Source organism: Anastrepha obliqua, chromosome 1 (genome assembly GCF_027943255.1).
Source record: "Anastrepha obliqua isolate idAnaObli1 chromosome 1, idAnaObli1_1.0, whole genome shotgun sequence".
Taxonomy (NCBI): domain Eukaryota; kingdom Metazoa; phylum Arthropoda; class Insecta; order Diptera; family Tephritidae; genus Anastrepha; species Anastrepha obliqua.
In genome coordinates this window covers 84,718,746-84,739,579 of record NC_072892.1, presented here as the reverse complement: position 1 = coordinate 84,739,579, position 20,834 = coordinate 84,718,746, and the positions used below count along the sequence as shown (strand labels likewise).

The window sequence follows — 20,834 nt, the reverse complement described above, 5'->3', positions numbered from 1 at the left end:
ATGCGTCTTTATCCAATAATTCTTGTAGTTGAGTGTCCTCGAATATTTTCGGTACTCCTTCGCGATCTTTATCACTCATGTCGAAATTTTCACTTTGGAAGCGTTGAAACCACTCTTCACAAGTTGTATTTGATGGAGCGTGATTATCGTAAATATTGATCAATGTACGACATGTTTCAGCTACACTTTTCTTTAAAAGGTAATATAACTTTACGCAAATACTGTTTTTGGGGCGAACGTAGAACAAAAATAGTATCAGCAGCGACACCTCTTTCACGAGGGCGGAAACTTATTCCCATACATAATATTTATATTATCATTCATTTACTAAAGCTAATTTATATATAGCATCATAGAAATATTAAATATATAAAATAAAAAATTAAAAAAAAAAATAAAATAGAAAACAAACAATTACTATTTTTGCGACAAAAAAATAACGCATAATTTATACATTTATACATGCCAATTAAGATATGGGTTGTAAACTAGGTATGAGTGGCGCTGTAGTTGGGTAGTTAGAAACCTGTAAGCAAAAAGGTTTACTTGTTAAATATTTAGTAACACAGTGTATTGGCCCCTGGTTTAAACTTACGTGTTTATGTCTGTATGACGCACTTGCCAAGGAAGTGTCGCTACACTGGGCAGGAAAAACCCCAAATCAGCACGGAACTAGCCTAATCAATGTAAAATTATAATTTCTTTATGAAATAATTCGAATTCAATAAAATACTTGCGACAATTACTTCTCGAATGCAGAATTTTAAATGTCAGCGAATAGGAAAAATCAAATAGCAATGATTTTCCTCCACTTTTACTCAAAATTTCTAGATTTCTTGCTAAGGGAGCCGATTTGTCAAGAGGGAACGAGAAAGTTGCCTACTGAGCAAACCATTAGTAATTGAATCATGATTGAAACTCATCTTGTTTGTCAAAGCACAATTAAAACATTATCTCGGGAGTTGCGGTTTCCCATTCAGCGTTTTACACAATGCTCTTACGAACAAGAAAATATCCCAGAACCAGAACAAAAAAAGCATTGGCAAGCTTGTATATTCTCTAAAAACATGTGCCCATTCAAACAAAAAAACTGTTTGTCCAAATCACTGCCAAACAACTTTCGTGGAATGCTTAGAGTAAAAGTATTAAATTTTGGCCATAGTATTTTTATATTTGTTTTTGCTTTTCCCACTGCTTTTGTTTTTAATAACTCTTTTAGTTTTGAAAAAGTTAAAGTTATAGAAATAAAATATAAATGAATTCTTTTCCTCTGAACTTTTTGTTTATACAGTTGATTGTTTAGTAATATAAGATTTCGCATAATTTATGGACGCTTTAAATATGAATAATTCATTTTTGTTAAGTAACAGAATGTGTTTTTTATTTAAAATATATCTAAAAAAAATTTGGTTAAAGAAAGTTAATATTAAATTTTAAATTTAAATATTTTTGCAAATTTTGAAATATAATATTTATGCAATTATTTAAAATTTGGGGTCGTAAAGGACCGCACACGATGGATATTGGTAATAAAAAGTAGCCGGACGGACGGTGGGTTAACAGTATCCTTCAGAATCTAATGATTTTTGAACACCAAAGCTTTTATTTTCTTCACCTGTCATTCATGAGTTGATGTTGAAAGACTTCTTACGTGTGGGGTAATTTCTCATCCATATCTCGGACTGGTCTGGTTATCTGATAAACAAGCTCCGTGACCGATTGGCGCTTTATCCAATTAAATAAGGTACATCTGAACCAATGCTTGGCTTGCTTTCCTTGCCCATTAATTTTGTAACGGTTTGGTGTTCAGTATCCAACTACTCTAAAATTGTTTCATGCAACTGTGCCACCTATTATCAAGAAATTAATGAACCAACTAAATAGAAAATTGCGTCTGACTTATTCGTTGTTATGTTTAAATAATAGTTGTTTACATAGTTTTTTCTTTGTAATGCTAAAATACAACCTACTGTGTACTGTATAAAAAAAATACAATCTTATTATTGTGCCGATGTTTTTGAGTTTGGCGTGTGGGTCTGGACAACATGTTTTCCACAAAGAAGCTTTTCGATATTCATTGAATCGATTGAAAAACCTGTTTCAACATTTAAAAGTAAACTTACTCGTAACATCAGCAAACGCATGAAATACAATAATTTATACACTTATACTCGTGTTTGTCTAAATTTACAGTTCGATAGAAAAAGATCCATCAGATATCTATTTATATATGTATGTGTATTGCAAAGTTTTGACTGCTTATTTATTTTCTTAACATAAGATATAATACAAAAAGTCATAAAATTGAATGTTTCAAACTTTATACAAAATTAAAAAAAAAAATCAGTAAAATTTCATCGAAATTTCAAACTTTTTAGTCGGAATTTTTACAAAAATTTTGGGTATGCATTTTGATATATCAGAGCTCAAAAAGAAAGAGCTCGAAAATCGTTTTTAGTAGAATTTTTTTTTTTTTGTTTTTGTTAGCGGTCTTGTGCATTTTCACTAAACATTTCATTATATTAATTTATAGTATTCATATATTTAACACCGTCAAAGAAAAAAAAACAAAGATATATAGATAGATACATTTTATATAAAGATTAATTTAAAAAATGGGTTGCAAAATTGCAAGCCTAGAATTTTTCAAAACAGTCTCGCAAAAAAGTTTGAAAATATTTTCAATTTTTTTTTATTTTATACATAGTTTAAAACTTTAGGTTACATGTATTTGCTGAAGAATGAACAATAATTTTATAAAGACTAAAGAAAAATTTCACAAAAAAAAGATAAATCTTTGCAATATGTCACCGGCTATTTTTGTAAACACAAGTGTAGACATATTAGCCAGACCCGTGTGTATGGTGCACAAAAAAATCCTGATTAGGGTTTAAGGTAGAGCTTCTTATTTTTTTTTTTACTGAAAATCAAAATTTGAATATAATTTAACATTTTACAATACCCAGCCAGTATGGCTTATAAGATATCGTTTAGTATATTGGCATCTTTTTCGCTCAGTCAAAAGCAATAAATTTTCTTCTTCTGGTCTTTATAAATCAATGTATCCTATCGATGGTAATAAAAATGTGTATGCACATAATTTGAAAATTCCAGTATTATACGGTTTTATCACAAAAATTCGCTAACTAGCTTTACTTAATGTGATGCCCACCTATGTTTCGAAGTAACAGAACCTCAGTGACACTCATAATAAATTACTGTGTCCTTGTGTGTTACTTGCGCATGCGCGCCATCCCGAAAAATATTTCTTTTTCTTAATATAATGTTTCATCCTAAAAAAGAAAAAGAAAAAACTATAAAGCAAATATTGGTGTTAAAAACTCCATACTAAATATTTCAACATTGAATAATTCTTAAAATTTGTAAATAGTTCCCAAATTGTTCAGTTTACTTCTTATTATCACGTTAGCCTATTTTTTCTAATGTATTGAACTTTCCAATCATTTTATTTATATTTTTCTATCACAGTTGCCTGCCTTCAGAGCATTGGCTATAGTTAGGGGAGCTACTATATCACAAGCCGCTATTAGTTATTTCACTAAGTTCATTGTTCCATCATTCTCATCTGTACTTTGTTCTTGCTGCCCAAAATGTTTATAAGTTGCTCTGTGAATGTGTGCAAAATTTAGAAAAATTTCCAAAAAAATTTTATCTTCAACAAAATTTTATCTAAATTTTTTTACATTTTAATCTGAATTTTTAGAATAATTCAGAGTATGCAGTTTTATAGCTCATTTAATTTTGGTACAATAAAGTGAAAGTTTTGATGGTTATAAAATCACAATGATTTTTAATACTTTTTTTATTTTTGCTGAAGGCGCTTGTTCTTGGTTCTTTAATTTTTCTGCTTCCTTCTTCGCTACAGTGCAGCCCTGTGTCTGGTAAAATAATAAGACTATAAATTGCGTTTTTGGTTCCATCAATCTACGATTCGTTGACTTCAGTGTTATTGTTGGTTAGTATCAGATACGTTTTAAGTAAACCAAAAGCTTTATTACGTAAAAATGATATACTTGAACAGTAGTTTGTGTAATAAAGCTTACTTAATTAGTACTTCGTGAATATTAACAAGTCCTACAATCGTTATAAATGCTTTATCTACCGCTTTTATCAACAAAATGCTCGAGACTCACTGATTCATAAAGATAGAGACTGGAGACGCTAATTAAATAGTTATTATTAAATATTGCGGAACTGACTTTTCTTAACGGCGGAAGATGTATATACATAGGAATTGTACTCGCCTCTGACTATTTACCGATATTGAGTTCAGTTCAGTTTCCTTAAATTTCGTAGCAATGTTCTATTTGGCAGAGACACTTTTTATACCTCTACTTCCTTTCTGTTCTGTAAAATACTGTTTGAATCGGAACAAACTCTGGCTTTATAACAGTTAATTTGAGTAGTCAACAACGTTTGTTTTTATCGCTGGCATACCCAGCTGCGACTAAATTTGTTTGTTCCTATGTGCATTAAAAGTTTTCCCTGCTTCTAATAAAAATAGAAACCAAGCAGGAAATTTGCGCTTTGAAAACTTTTACAGTGTAAATGCTACAAATGTTTATTTTCTGTGAACAAACGCGATAAATAGGCGCAAATATCAAAACTTTATATTACATGGCACTTTTCTTTATATACTCGACTAGATCTTACGCGAATATCATTAAGACCGATTCAGTGGTAGAAAACTTAAATCAGGAGTTCAGAATAGGTAGCAGTCATAAGCTGAGGCTGAGTATGAAATAAAATTAAGCTATTCCTCTCGTTCGTAAGCCAATTCTGATGAAATAAAGAATATTTATTTATTTATTTAAAACAAGTGAGAACCAAGACGTCTGAATCTCAGCTCAGCGCGAGAAAAACAGTAGCGGAGAAGAGTTTGGATGATTTTACCTCATCCTCCATATATTGTCCCGAAAGGACATCCTTGAAATTTGCGAGTGGTGGCTTTGTTAGCGTAGAAGTTCAATCGAACGCCTTCGATCTACCCGTAGCCAAAGACATCTCGCTAATTTGCACGTTCGTGCATTAACCCAGAGCTGTCTGAGGTAACGCGAATCGCACTTTTCCGGGAGCAGACCACCAATTTTTGAGAGAACCCACAATGTGCCTGTGACTACGAACTCAAATGAGCCTAATATCGAAGTATTCGAATATTGAAGTATGCCTCGATCTGGGCGCCCATCAACGTCTTCAACGGATGAAAACGTTGACAAAGTTGAGGAAATGGTGCTGGAAAACCATCATTTAAGTTTGAGGGAGGTAGCTCATTACCTTAGCGTGTCTCACGAATCAAATGACAACATTTTACACTATCAATTGCGAATGAGACGCCTGGCTGCTCGACTCGTTACAAGAGAGTTCAATTTATTTAAAAAAAATTCGCCGGAAGAAGGTGGCTGAAGACATGCAAGTGAATTGAGCAAGTGAATTCGGACCTAACGTTTATCCAGTGCATCATAACAGGTGATGAGACGTAGGTATATGAGTTTGACATGCAAACCAGTCAACAGGCGGCTGAATTGCGCTATCCACATGAACCGAAACCCACGTCAAAGTCGGTCAAAAGTGAAAGTCGTGCTACTCGTTTTCTTTGATTATCATGGTGTTGTGCACTCGGAATTTGTTCCAAGTGGTTCTACGATAAACAAAGAATATTATTAGTAATTTAAATGTATGCAGTAAATCTAGAAATACAGGGATTCTCACAGACTACATATGTAGGATTAATTGTAGAATGAACTGTAGCAACTATTTCATTGAGTTACAATTTGAATGTTTGTTTTGAAGATGAAAAATGAAAAGCCAAATAACTTGAAACCTTTTTGAACTCATTCAATTCAACGCTGCCATCGAGGCGTAACTAGTTCTAACCCGCTTTAGGAAAACAAGTCTTGCTTCAAAGATTTTTTTGAGCTATGTGGAAATGAATGGGCTTTAATAGCAATCGCGAGTCAACTGTCCCATTTATATACACGAAAATAAACCAGAGTGAAAGTATACTTCTTCTCTTTGTAACGATTTTTTAATTAAATTTGATATTGCATACCTTGTGTTGTATGAAGGAATCGGATCAGCAAAGTTTAGAGATGTGGGTCTAAAATGAAGAAATGACTTTTGAATGCCTTCAAGGCTACCGATGGGACACCGATGATATGACCTCCAAATAAAAATGGCATACTCCAGCTTAGACTGTGCGAGCGAGAAAAAAATGGAAGCAAATCAGAAAAGAAACACCGAATGAATCCAGGTGTAGAATACGATTTGGCGATGACAAATTTCTATGACTGACTAAGAAACTGAAAATTGAAATCAAAGATTACTTCCAAATCACAAATTTCATTAAGGGTATTTAGACGCGTGTTCTTTACAAATTATGAAGTACAGCGTAAACGCTTAGACTTAGAAAATGCCAACAATTCTTAAGAACCATTCATAATATTTAGTTCCGGCAGTTTCTTATCACACCATACCACTACCTCAACAACAGTAGAAACGGAAGAAACTCAAAGAAATGGAAGCATTCAGATACGTTATTACGTCATTAATAAAAATTACAAAGAACAAAGTGCACAAAATAATGCCCTGAGGGAAACCGGAAGAGGCAATAAAAGAATAAGAAGATACGCTACACATTCAAGATTGAAAAAGTACGACTTTATCCATTCAAGGAGAATATAGTGAAACCCAAAACACAAGACACAATGTATTGAAAATCTTGGAAAAATCCGTATAAACAACATCAACTTGAAAACTTTGAAAGCCAACCAGCCATAAAACCATGCTGATTAATTAAAATATTACATTTGACAGCGAAGTATAATTTTTGTTTTATAATTTACACAAAAAGATTTTTAACCGTTGAAAGTTTAGAAACAGGCCTGTAGTTCGGAATGTTCTATTTACTCTCAGTATGAATATGAATGAATTGTCTGAAGTGGATAGGCAAAAGCCGAAAATTTTTTGAAAAACTATGACGAGAATCTATCAGAATCCTCTTTCAATGAGCTTTTAGTGTGCTGAATGCCATCGTAAAAATCATGAATGGTTAACAGGGGAGAAAAACCTTCTCATAAAAACTATCTTCGTTCGGAAGTGGCATAATATTGTAAGCCCTTCCATTGATGAGATAACATCAAGACGCACACTACAAATTGGTTGATAAGGGCTAAGCACCTAGCAAGTATGTATGTTTCAGTACTTTTAGTAAGTAATTTAATTTCCTTGCTAAGCTCACTTGCCTGCTATTTTCACTTAATTTCATATGATTCTTGTTTGCTCAATTTAGTCTATTAATATTTTGTCCGAATGATGGAAAATTATGCTTATCAGTAAAGATTTAAAATAGCAATCTATATCTGAATCAAAATTAGCTGCTAATGGACGAACATCACAATCGTGAATGCTGTAAATATTTGCCAAGTCAACCGAATTTCTTTGGTTATCTTAATAATTTGTCTTAAGCAAACACATGCGGTGAACATAGACAAATATTTTAATACGGATACCTGCTCATTAATAGTACAAATATAAGCACTTTTACTATAAGAGGTATAAGTAGGCATAAGTACATATGTTCAACAAGCTTTGTTAACTATAGGTGCGAACGGTTAGAGCGACACTTTTCCCACTTGAAGAATTACTCTCTTCATGCAGCTTGACGCGCATGGACGTGTGAAGATCGCCGACTTGAATTTACTGTTTCAATATATTTATTTATCAATGGGTTACGTGAAAATCTCTGCATAAAATTTGCAATAAAAATACAAAATAGAAGTAGAACTCAAAGAGCAAAGAATAAATGAAATTGTGAAAAAGTACAACAAATACCAGCTTACAAAGAATAAAAAAAAGAACACAAAAGTGGAACAAAATTAATTTAAATAACTTAAAAACCGAAAGTAGCAAAAATCACTCACCTATACGAAACGGAATATGTCAAGTGTTGAAACGGCAGAAGAATTTCGAACGCGCTCCCAAATCGATCAGCCTTTCGAGACACAATACAATGGCTCCGCTGAATTCATACTTGTAACCGATCATCAAACACCAACAGAAGGGCGTAGCTTTGGCGATTTCTGTGCGTCCAGTCTGAAGAATGTCTTTCGCAAGAAGACACTTTACAAACGTTTGCCGATCGTGGAATGGCTGCCGCGATACACACGGAGCGATGCAATCGGTGATCTGATAGCGGGCATAACGGTCGGTTTGACGGTCATTCCACAAGGTTTAGCCTACTCTGGCGTTGCTGGTCTGCCAACACAGGTTTGTGCGGAGTGACATGAATTTTCATATAAATATTTGTGTAGATTCTGAGAAACGAGGTCACTTGCATCTTACGTGTATTATGACGTGCATCATGCGGTGTGTTTTAATAAATAATTATTATGTGAGCAGATGTTACTATTATCAATAGACACATTTGACCAGATAAGCGATACGTATAAATTGAAGTATTTCGCTCATTTTACGCTTTATGTAAAATATCGCACTCTATGTAAAAATATATGGTTTTTAACGAATGAAATTAGGCTTAAACACTTAATGCGTCGTATGGTTTCAACTAATCTTTAAGAGTAGGTGGTATGCGCTCAAATATTATAATAAATGTGCGTTTTCAGTTTTTTCACCGAACGACCGGGTTTTTGTTTTTAAAGGACCTTAGTGTTTCTACAAGAATATGGTTTTAAAAAATCGTACAAATCGAAAATTATGCAAGGTATGGAAATGTGGGCAATAAGTAAAAGAGTACAGTGTAAACTATGTTAAGAACTTTTTTCCAAAGTTATCCGGTGCTAAAACACCTCAAAAATGTCCTTGAAATTTTGTATCCTTAAATATCCTTGACTTGATCTTTTAACGAAAATATGTTTTGTGAATTTTTATATGCACTCACACCAACCTTAAATCTTTTTCACCTTTTAAATCTCCGGGGCCAGATGGGATCATCCCAAAGATGTTACAGGAAACCTTGGACTGTATCCTACCATGGCTAGAGGAAATTTTTAAAGCGTGTTTAAACCTAGGTCATATTCCAGATAGTTGGAAACTAGTCAAGGTCGTCTTCATTCCAAAAATAGGCAGGAGGGGACATGAATCAGCGAAGGACTATAGGCCAATCAGTCTTTCGTCTTTCCTGTTAAAAACCTTTGAAAGACTTTTGGATAGATATCTTAGAAGCTCTTTGGAGAGCTCTGGTATATCTACTGCACAACATGCGTACCTTAAAGGCAAATCTACGGAGACAGCGCTTCACGAGGTAATCCGAACAATAGAGGGCTCTCTAGAGAACAAACATTATACCATGGCGGCATTCTTGGATATAGAAGGCGTCTTTAACAATGTTAGTACAGATGCGATCCAACGGGCGTTGATAGACGTAGAGGGATTGCATCAGTAATTGGGTCATCTCTATGCTAGAAACCAGGATCATCAAAGCTAATATGGGTAATATCAGTATAACCAAGAAGGTCCACAGAGGCACCTCACAGGGGGGAGTACTGTCTCCACTTCTCTGGTTATGCGTTATTAGCAAAGTCTTAATAAAACTTAATAGAGGTGGGGTAAAAGCCGTGGCGTACGCTGATGATGTGGTGTTAATGGCGTTAGGACTGTGTCCTAATACGATCAGTGGGATCATCCAAAGGGCATTAGGCGAGCTTAGCTCTTGGGCCACAGGCTGTGGCCTAGGTTTAAACCCACGTAAAACAGAGCTTATGCTTTTCACCACCAGTTATAAGGTACCACCTTTTACCCTACCAAATATTAACGGACAAACTCTCTCACTATCACCCAGCGCAAAGTACTTAGGGGTAATTCTGGACTCCAAACTAAGCTGGAAATTAAATGTTGAAGAACGGGTAAGGAAGGCAGAAATTGCTTTATATGCCTGTAAACGTATGCTTGGAAGAAGATGGGGTCTTCAACCTAAGCATACATTATGGCTGTATAAGACGGTTATACGACCTATTCTATCGTATGGTTCGGTAGTTTGGTGGAAGGCTCTAGGGAGAGAGTACAATACCAAACTACTCGGCAGAATACAAAGATCAGCAGCAAATAAGGGGTTCTCTCTAAACAACTTCAACACTACTGTCTATACGGATGGAAGTAAAATGGGCTGCGGTGTTGGAGCTGGTATATATTCTCACAGACTTAAAATTGAGAAATCTGTGCGTCTCCCTAATACCAGCAATGTCTTCCAGGCGGAAGTACTGGCGATTGGGGAAGCTTGCAGGCTCCTAATCGCAGATTTCTCTCTTAAGGGTAATACGCTATTCTCTCGGATAGCCAAGCTGCAATCCAGGCACTGGGTTCGGCCACAACAACCTCCAAAGTGGTGGAACAAAGTAGGAATAGCCTCACCATCTTGAGTGAAAACCATAAAGTTACCTTAATCTGGGTCCCGGGACATCGGAACATTGAAGGTAAAGAAAAAGCAGATGAACTGGCAAGAGGGGGATCTGCCATGAATAACGCTCTTGCAGAATCGGTACTCACACCATTAGGTGCAGTCAAGGGCACAATTTACCAAAAATACCTCCGAGTCGCTGACTGTAGGTGGAAAGTCCAGACGAAATGCAAAATTAGCAGAACGTTATGGCCCCTTTACAACCTCAAGCAATCGTCGGCATTAATAAGAATGAAACGACGGGACGCCTGGAGACTAACGGCAGTCATAACTGGCTTTTGGTCTATCGGAGAACAAGCAGCCAAAATGGGTATCCCTCACAATACATACTGTCACAGTTGTAAACAACCGGAGAAAAAGGAGACAATCTTCCATTTCCTCTGTGAATGCCCTGCCCTATGCAAGAACAGAATGTTAACCCTGGGCCAACCACTGTTCGAGAATCTCGAACAACTATTTGGCTTAGACGTTAACAACCTAATAAGGTTCCTTAACCGCACAGACTGGATATAGTTGTGCTGTAAAAAACCGTTAAACAAGTTGGCAACGAGGATGGGGCAACAAAATGGCGCGAAAGCGCTAGTTGGATTCTGGAAGAACCAACCAACCAACCACACCAACCCAAATTTCATTCGTCTGCCTTCGTATACTTATATGAAATGTAGGAAATCTGTTTTTAGTTTCCTCATCCAATGTATCGATTTTTTAAGCATCTTAAAGTTAAGAATAATGGTTTAAAAAATAGCCATAAGGTGCAGAGATATGGCTATCAATTCAAAGCACCATTTCTTTTTTTTTTGTAGTCATTTTGTGCTAAAACACCTCATAAATGTAATGGAAATGATTTTCAGTTTGCATTTGGTATAAGCTACTTTTTTATTAAACAAGAAAATTACAGTCTTGCAAATTAAAAACCAAAACCCACGACACAGCCATGATATTTTTCAGATAAAGAAACGAATTACCTTTTTAATGTGGGTTTTTTTTATTTGAAAGTCAAATCCTTACGTTTGATTATGAAACACTATTTCAGCCAGATGACTTCCACTGCTGGCCTCGCAGTACCCAATACGATGAACCCAATTTTTCAGCTTATTATCGACTGTATGGAGCTATATTTGGTCGATGGCGCACCGATTTCGCTGTTCAGAGCGCAACTTGTTGTTAGATAATTCTCGTAACATGGTATCCAGTTTCACCCTCACGTTTCACAAATTACACAGATGGCTTCTTTTTCAATGAATTTTCTTGCAATTTCAGAAGGTGGTTCACTATTTTGCAAGAATCTTTCTAATATATATTGTATTTCATAACGTGGTTGAAGCGTAAATCAACCCAATTCGTAAACCACAAATTCGAACTGACGTTATTCTATTGAAAATTCATTAAAAGCAAGAGACATCATCTTGGTGTGTGAATTCGTATCACTGATCGATGAAAATCGATTCAAATGAAAATTTGTGGTTGAAAACGGTTTCATTGTTTTTTTCAAATATTTTCCATGATTATCAATACACTTTTGCATTCGTTTGAACTAATTTTCGAAGCATTTCGTCCAGTCGCTATTCCTGGGTGTTTTTTAAATTGTGTAGGATCCAACGCGAACACGCTTTTTTACCACAAGGTGATACTGCAAAATCTTATTGACTCTCATCATACAAAGGATGCCTCAACCTCACTGTATGTGGCATGAAGCCATGCTTTATCATTTTGCGCACAGCATTGATCATTTTTAGCACAACTGATATTGGAAGACTTTCCACGAATTCGTCGAGGAGCGGAGAGTGACAAAAAAATTCATTGTACCAGTTCTTTACGATGCTAAAGGATGGTACCTGCACGCCGTGTAATGATTTTAGTTTATCGATGTATTCTTGACTCGTTAGTCAGAAAACATATAAATGTTCACGTTTTAATTTTTAATTTTAATAATTTATTAAAATTAATATGGCTCACATATCAAAACGTTCTGAGTGCGTTTTTGCTAAAATTTATCACACCTGCCATTGGAAAAGTCAAATAACGCCTGATAATACTAGCTGTGACTTGTATGATTTGACTTTTGTTGCGCCATTTCATCCAAATAGTGCCGAAGATTGGATCACGCAACAACACTTTTCATGCATGCATCAATCAATCAATTGAATTTCAAAAACATTTTTCACAGTTTTTGGCAAGGATTGTTATGGAATAAAATATACTGTATACAGGCATATATATTTGATAAATTTGAATTTGATCATGCGCCTTTGTTAACCAATAAAACTGCCGCATCTCACGATCGAAAACTAATGAATCCTCAGAGCTCAGAAAGTGACAGTTTAGTACGCGTTTTAGAGTGGGGGCAACATTGACCAAATTTTCTTTGAAAATAATTGTTTGAGGTCGCAAATTGAACACATGAGCTTGGGTGATCTTTGATTTCAGCAGGATGGTGCGGCATGCCGCTAATGTCATAATCTTTTACGTTCCAAGTTCGGTAATGGTGTTATCAGCCGACTCGGCGAGGTCGCTTGCACTCTTTGGAGCTAACATTTGATGTCGCTAAAGCTTTTCTATAGGGTGCCGTGAAGGACCGACCAATTCATTAATGATTTACGCTATTAAGGCGAATATCGAGCAAGCCGTTCGTAAGATAGAGTGACAAAGCGTCATCAAGATCTCGGCAAACTAGGTTAGCAGTATGGATTACATAAAGCCAGCAGAAGCAGTGATGTGAATGTAATCGTATTCCAAAAACAATAGGAATTTCTGCTCTTTCGAGTTCAATGAAAATTTCTGCTTTTTTAATCCTTTTAATTTTTTAAAACAATCCACCGTATGAACCTGTATATTAATTTGGCTTTCAGATTTGAAATCTATCAGCCAACATAATTTATCATACATTTCGAACAAATTTGGAAAGATATAGGCATGCAAATTATTTGTCGAAGTTTTTTTATGACTATTTTGTTAGAAAGAAAATATGAAGAATTTTATTATGGTAGGTTAAACTGGTTCACTTGCAGTCACGTATGGACCATTTCAGTCCATAGCGATATTATTTCAGTAAAGTGTGAAAACAGTGTTTAGTATTTGAGATTATACCAACGACAAATCCCCATTAAAATTTTTCCCACTCGTTTTTGTTTCAAAAGTTCTTTTAGAAATGACCATAGGTAGAATAACCTACGAACGTATTTACACATCTGCTTAATTCATCTTAGCTATGTAGGTACGAGTATGCTACTTGATTTTATCATTACTTACTCATTTCTTATATCAATTGACTCATCATGTGTTATGGAGTCGTGCATGATGCATGGATTGATGTGATGCGACATCAAATGGCATTAAATCATGTGATGTGGTGCAGTTTGTTGTGAAATTGTTGATATGAAATTATGTCCCCTGGCATCATGTGATATGAACCGTGTAGTGTAGAATGTTGTGATGTCAATTAATATGATCGTGTATATTGACTTTTTCTTCTTCTTCTTCTTTACTTACTTTTTCTCATTGACAATTATGCAAAATAATTTAATTTCATATTGTTATTACAGTCCGCCCAATAGCTCATCAATGTTTTGACTATTTTTCTTTTTTGCTTAGAATTTTTCTAATTTTTTCAACTCATTCTTTAAAAAATTCCGTATAAATCCAAATTCCACACTCTATACAAAAATTAGAAAAAATCCACAAATTTTCCCATAGCTCGTAATTAAAATTTCTAAAAAAATTCTAAATTTTCTAAAAATTCTAAAAAATGTAGTATGGAAGTTTTAAGTTGCTGAAAATTCTCGTTGATTTTTTGTAATTTTTTTCCTTGAAGCTTTCGTTTTCGTTGCCCATTTTGTTCTTACAAAATGTTGTGCATTTGTTATAAAAGTATTAAGAAGGTACGAAAATTTTGAGCCAATTCAAATTTGCACTTTTTTAAATTCTTATTAAAAAGTTTCAAATTTTGATTAAAGTTTGGCGTTTTATCAAAAGGAGATAAAACAAAAACAAAAAACAAAATAAAAGTAGTATTATAAAAATTTGCTAAAATATTGAGCAGCTATAGATTTTTCATGGACTGTATAAGATATGACTCGATACTCATGCCAAAGGCGTTTAGTAAGTAATAATATTCAATGGTGCATATAGTATACCTTCTACTCAAATATGAATGAGACGGTGTCAATAAAACGGTCCGCGGATGACATATGGCAAAAATAAATTTTTTCTTTTTTGGTAGGACTGTTATAAGCTTACATGGCAAATTTCAGCGTGATATGTCACATAGTTTGTTTTCTGTGCTACTGTAAACAAGTCAAGCTCGAATGTGTTCTTCGAATTCTCTTTTATGACTTCAATTGTCTCAAAATGTTTTCCACGGAGCGGCAACTTGAGCTTGGGAAACAGGAAAAAGTCACATGGAGCCATATCAGGCGAATACGGTGCTTGCGGAACGATATTAACATTACTTTTGTTCAAATAATCGCGAACAAGACGTGATGTGTGAGCTGGTGCATTATCGTGATGCAAGAACCATGACTTGTTGTCCCACAATTCCTTCCTTTTAAGACAAATGTTCTCGCGCAAACGCTTTAAAATGTCTAAATAATATTCAGCGTTAACCGATTTTGCGATTTGTGGGATTTTCAAGCACAATTTCCTTTACTTTTCCGATGTTTTCGTCGTTTACTGATGTTGCTGGACGACGTTCATGAGGCAAGTTTTCAACCGATGTACGGCCCTCTTTGAACGATTTGTACCACTGGAAAACACGTGCACGCGATAGAGCAGAGTCCCCATAGGTTGTCTGCAACATTTTTAAGGCGTCTGAAGCCGAAATTTTGTTGGAATAACAAAATTTCAAACAAATTCTTTGAATTTCCATCGTTAAATTCGAAGAACACACTCGAGCTTGACTTGTTTACAGTAGCACAGAAAACAAACTATGTGACATATCACGCTGAAATTTGCCATGTAAGCTTATAACAGTCCTACCAAAAAACAAAAAATTTATTTTTGCCATATGTCATCCGCGGACCGTTTTATTGATACCGTCTCGTTCATATTTGAGTAGAAGGTATATTAGTCCGTATAGCTCTAATAGCGGTTGACTCCCGGCAGACAATGGCAAACCCCCGAGTGTATTTCTGGCATGGAAATGCTCCTTATAAAAATTGTCTGCCGTTCGGCTTCAGCTTAAAACTGTAGGTACCTGCATTTTGGGGGCAACAACAAGATGCACACAACAAATAAGACTGTGGACTCCTCCCAGTTCCCCTATCATCTTGGCCTGAGATTATGATTTCAAACATTCGATTAAAAACGCATTTTGAGGTCATATAATCTATTTACGAACATATTATAATCTGATACAGTATGATAAAGGGTGATCAGATTGGAGGTACTTTTTCCAATAAGGTTTTTTGACAGATAACGCATGACTACTGTCAAACTAAATACATAATTTTTTTCTGTACTCATTGACATTTCCTCATGGAAACACGAACGCCTCAAAAACGTTTACAAATCGTACAATTGTATTACGAAAATCGATGCTCTGTGAAAAGTATTAGTTGCGCGCTCGGGGCAACTTATGGTGTTCCGTTATGAGGCCCACTATTTCTGGAAAGACGAGGCAGGCGGTAATGTAACAGTGAACGCCGAACGCTCTCGCGCTATCAAAACCCGTCATCTCTATAACATTTGGTTCCAGAAGATGACGCTATTTGCCATGCATCCTATGAAACAATGGATGATTTACTGTGTCGTCGTTTCGGTGAGCAATTTATCCCTCATCTGGAAGCAGTGGATTGGCCACCAAGATCATGTGATATCACACCTTTGAACTTTTATTTGTAAATGCTTTGTGGATAAACCAGCTTCAGTTTAGGCATTGGAAGCCAACATTATTATTATTTTATTTCAATTTAAAATCCAACAGCTCAGGAAGGTCTTTCCCACCATCGTGCTTTACTGTGGGCTTTATATTTTTGGTAAGGAAAGCTTTATTTGATCTTCTCTAACATATAGTATGCTTTCTTAACCAAAGTGGTTAAACTAATTTTTATCAGTGAATATCACGTTCCTTTAAGTTACAAATTTTCGCATTTTAACCCAGGTTTGTCCTTTTTTATTTGACCAAATTTTATTTTTCAACAAATTACTCAATATTCCAAATTTGGTAATCAAGTTTAATATTTAGGACTTCCCCGAACATTCAAAATATCTCGGCCTTAGGTGTGATTCCAAACAATGTTGCCTGATAAAATAAAACTTTGTGCGTTGTGCGTTTAAACTGAAAATTGCCACTTGTTAGATAATTCATTTTTCTTTTAATAAATAAAGGCACATTTCAAACTTTGTTGTTGCCGTTTAATGCAAAAAAAAATTGCTTTTATTGCGATCTTAGTTCCCCAAATTTTATGTAAAACCAAATATCTATGTATGTGGGTGTACGAGTTACCCATGGACCAACTGTACTTGGGTGTGTATACAGCTTTTATTTTGAATGCAAGCACATATGTTTGTAATATTTTTTATCGTAACGTAATGTTTTTACTTGTTTGAAATTTTTCACTACAATACAACCAAAATATCTTACTTTTTTCACAGTATGGTCTTTATGGCTCTTTTATGGGATGCTTTGTTTACGTTATACTCGGTACGTGCAAGGACAGCACAGTCGGCTCGACAGCCATTGCTTCGCTTATGGTTTTCCAGTTCGCCAATGGAGTGTGGCAACGCGCAGTTTTACTTACATTTCTTACCGGCATCATAGAAATTCTAATGGCCATCTTCCGTTTAAGTTTCATCATTGAGTTTGTTTCGGGTCCAGTGAGTGCCGGTTTTACGAGCGCTGTCGCATTGATCATATCTACTTCGCAGATCAAAGATATCATTGGCATTAAAAATGCGACTGGCACCACCTTTCTAGAGCGTTGGATTAGCATGATCAATGATATTGGGAGTATACGCGTAGCCGATACTATTCTCGGCTGTAGTTGTGTTGCCATTTTGATATTGATGCGTTTCATTGGACGCATTAAGGTTGGTCCAAAAAGCGAACGCAAATGGTACCATACAGTAACGACTAAGTTGTTATGGTTTGTGGGAGTATCACGAAATGCAACACTGGTAATTGTGTGCGCCGCACTGAGCATGTACCTGCAGCAACAGGGAAAAAATTATTTCCGGCTGACAGGTTTCATACCACCGGGATTGCCGGAATTTGGTCCACCACCCTTCTCCATTGAAGAAACACCAGCCAATTCTACCACAGGTGAGCCAGCTGTCGAAGCTGAATCTTTCATGGAGATGGTGAGTAATATAGGATATGGCCTGATGATCGTGCCACTCGTTGCATTGCTGGAAAATATTGCCGTGTGTAAAGCCTTTGGTGAGTTTGAGTATGAGTTTGAGTATGAGTTTTATAACGTCTAACAAAAACCGTGTGCTTTTTTTAGCTAAAGGAAAGCCTATTGACGCAGCACAGGAGCTGATCGCCATGGGTGTTGCAAATGTTGCCAATTCATTTTGTCAAGGTTACCGTGCCAACGGCGGTCTCGCCCGTTCGGCTGTAAATAACGCCAGCGGCGTACGTACTCCACTTGCTAATATGTATATCGGTGCGGTTGTGGTCTTTGCTTTGATATATTTAACGGAGTTCTTCTACTACATTCCGAAAGCGGTTTTAGGTGCCATTATCATGTCAGCCGTAATCTTCCAACTCCAGTACCATGTGATCTTGCCGATGTGGCGAAGTAAACGTAAGTTTAAAAATGAGAATAATTACTATAGTGATGGCGAGCGCCGCACAATGCTCCGACTTGGACTTTTTGGTATCATTTGCAAGCTACTGCTAACCTATTTTGTAATAGAATGAGCCTAGAGCCTTTTATTGTACATCCCCTCAAATCACAAGTAATTTGTACACACCATTTCACATCCACGCTTGGCATATAAAATAATTGTGGTAAACAATTTCCTCCGCCTCGTGAAAATATTTTTAAGGGCACCTACATGCCCTTTTTCGTATTTTTTTAAGATATCTATATTTATAATACGCGAAAGGATTTTTTGTAAAAGTCAACAGATATTCCATGCATTATTTATTCGATTTTCAAAAACGAGGTGTCAAATTAAAGAGCTTGCCCAGAGGTGAGCAGTAAAGATTTATTTATTTGTGTGCCTTAGAGAAATTGCGATTGTGCGCGACTACTATTCAGTAGTGCCAAGGCTCAAAACTCACAGAGAACATGTAGGTTATACAAAATGGCGAAGAATTATTTACCCTATTTGAAGTTTTATAAGTTTTGTAAATGGCGTCGTACCACAATCATATATGACACTTGTGAACTAGACAGCTGCAGTAAAACAAGGAATTGAGCGGGTAAAGATTTAAATAAATATTTCCAACACTGAAATTTTTTTTATTTAGTAAAAAAGTTATATACAAAACAAAATTGGATGGTTAATTTTACGCCACCTTGCATGTATACATACATACATATATCTGTCTCATTGCTATATATATGTATATATATAATATAATTGACGCTGACACCCTTTTTTGGTGTTTGGCCGAGCTCCTCCTCCTATTTGTGACATGCGTCTTAATGTTGTTCCACATATGAAACCTACACCAATCCATTCGACTACGGCGGCCGCTATATTTAATTAAAACTATTTATTTTCTTATTATATTTCTTATTCGAAACTGAATTTTCTAAGATAATTTATGACTAAATCAGTACCTTTATTCTATGGGTTGAGACCTTTTTTAAAATAACGAACATCTTTCCATTTAACTATATTTTCCAGGTAGCGATTTGATCCCATGTTTTGTTGCTTTTATTTCTTGTTTGGTTATGCCTCTGGAGGTAGGCATCCTTGTCGCCATCGGCGTAAATCTTCTATTCATTTTATACCATTCAGCACGACCGAAAGTACGCTTGGAGACGTTGGAGGTACCAATCTATCAAAAAACAAAAAAAGGAAATTAATTACTTTTATTTGACTTACCTTAATGCTGATATAATTTTAGACTCACGATGGCACCAAGTTTCTAAAACTTACACCAGATCGTTGTCTCATCTTTCCTTCCGTCGAATTTGTACGCAATCTTGTTTTAAAGTTCGGTAATAAAACAACACTTCCTGTGGTGATCGATTGCACTTACATCTATGGTGCGGACTACACTGCTGCCAAGGTGATCTCTTCCTTGATTGAAGACTTCAAAAATCGAAATCAAAAACTTATTTTCTATAATCTGAAACCAAATGTTGTGCAAATCTTTGAGGGCTTGCAAATTAATTTGCTATTGTGCTACAATACTGATGCACTAACCTACGCGTTGAAGGAGATGCAAAATGGTGCGACGCCAAAAGTTGTCGATCATCCATCCAGTGATGTAGAATCTGGAGTAGGGACTAGTACTGAGACCTTGAACTCAACAGTTATTTCGGATGCGCCGGGTAATACGACCACTGATAATTTATCGAGATTGTAAATATTTTTGTGCTCATATACATATATACATATATATATGAAATAGATGCTAGTTTTCTTGTCAAACGTGTTCCTATGTATAGAAATGTATGTATTGAACGAATAAAAATGTAGCTTTAATAAGATTTGGTTAACTCTGTTTTTACTGACTGCAGTGGAGTAAATGTTTAGAACATAAAGCCCTGAAAGGGCTAGGCCGAGCTTCTCATCAACATAATTCTTAGAAGTAATCAACATACGTCAATGAATCATGAAAATAAGAGACTAAGCCCTGGGTCGCATAACACCCACTTCTGCATTATTCCCGTAAACATGAATAGCAGCACGACAAATGCATATTTTAACCAAGAATTTAATTTTTCTATTCCTTTAGAATATAAATTTATTGCATACTATAACAAAAATCAAATAACTCAAAGTTTCAATCTTAGTATATTAAAAAATTTAAAATAATTCAAAAAATGTTCATCAAAATTAAAAGTTTTTTTCGAAGAATTTTTTAAAACGTTGCCTTGTGGCCCATTCTTCCAATTAAAAAAAAAATTGTTGCATTCATTCACTTTAAACCTGCACACTATTATACCAAAATTAAATCGGCCACAAAATAATACAAACAATTCTCAATATTCGAAGTTTCGATTAAAGGTTTTTCAACCTTTTCGAATTTTGTAAAAATTTGAAAGTTCCGGATGTGTATAAACATGAACTTGAAAATTAAATAGAAAAACAAATAGTTAAAACTTGGCAATATGTTGAGCTGCTATTATTTTGACATCAATTGTAGAATATTATAACAAGATAACTGGACGACCTGATAGGTAATATTTTCAGAATACAAATTTTTCTGCCACATTCAGGGAAGTTTCTGTCAAAATTGGTGCAATTTAAAGAACTTATTATAATATATGTATTATAT

At 35.3% G+C, this 20,834-nt stretch overlaps 1 protein-coding gene across 1 annotated transcript; it reads left to right on the top strand.

The window, feature by feature from the left end:
* The first annotated feature begins 7,698 nt into the window (after nucleotides 1–7,698).
* Nucleotides 7,699–20,041, top strand: LOC129235957 (sodium-independent sulfate anion transporter). Its single transcript, XM_054870052.1, has 5 exons — nucleotides 7,699–8,286; nucleotides 17,024–17,807; nucleotides 17,875–18,177; nucleotides 19,232–19,377; nucleotides 19,455–20,041. The coding sequence occupies exons 1-5, from the start codon at nucleotides 7,957–7,959 to the stop codon at nucleotides 19,917–19,919; spliced, it is 2,028 nt and encodes a 675-aa protein (XP_054726027.1). The 5' UTR covers nucleotides 7,699–7,956; the 3' UTR covers nucleotides 19,920–20,041.
* Nucleotides 20,042–20,834: the final 793 nt, after the last annotated feature.

What these genes read in the sequence shown, in the direction of transcription:
- LOC129235957 (XM_054870052.1), top strand. Translation starts at nt 7,957, where the DNA reads ATGTCAAGTGTTGAAACGGCAGAAGAATTTCGAACGCGCTCCCAAATC. An exon ending in TTGCTGGTCTGCCAACACAG is followed by an intron (nt 8,287 to 17,023) that starts GTTTGTGCGGAG and finishes CTTTTTTCACAG; the next exon opens with TATGGTCTTTATGGCTCTTT. An exon ending in GCCGATGTGGCGAAGTAAAC is followed by an intron (nt 18,178 to 19,231) that starts GTAAGTTTAAAA and finishes TATATTTTCCAG; the next exon opens with GTAGCGATTTGATCCCATGT.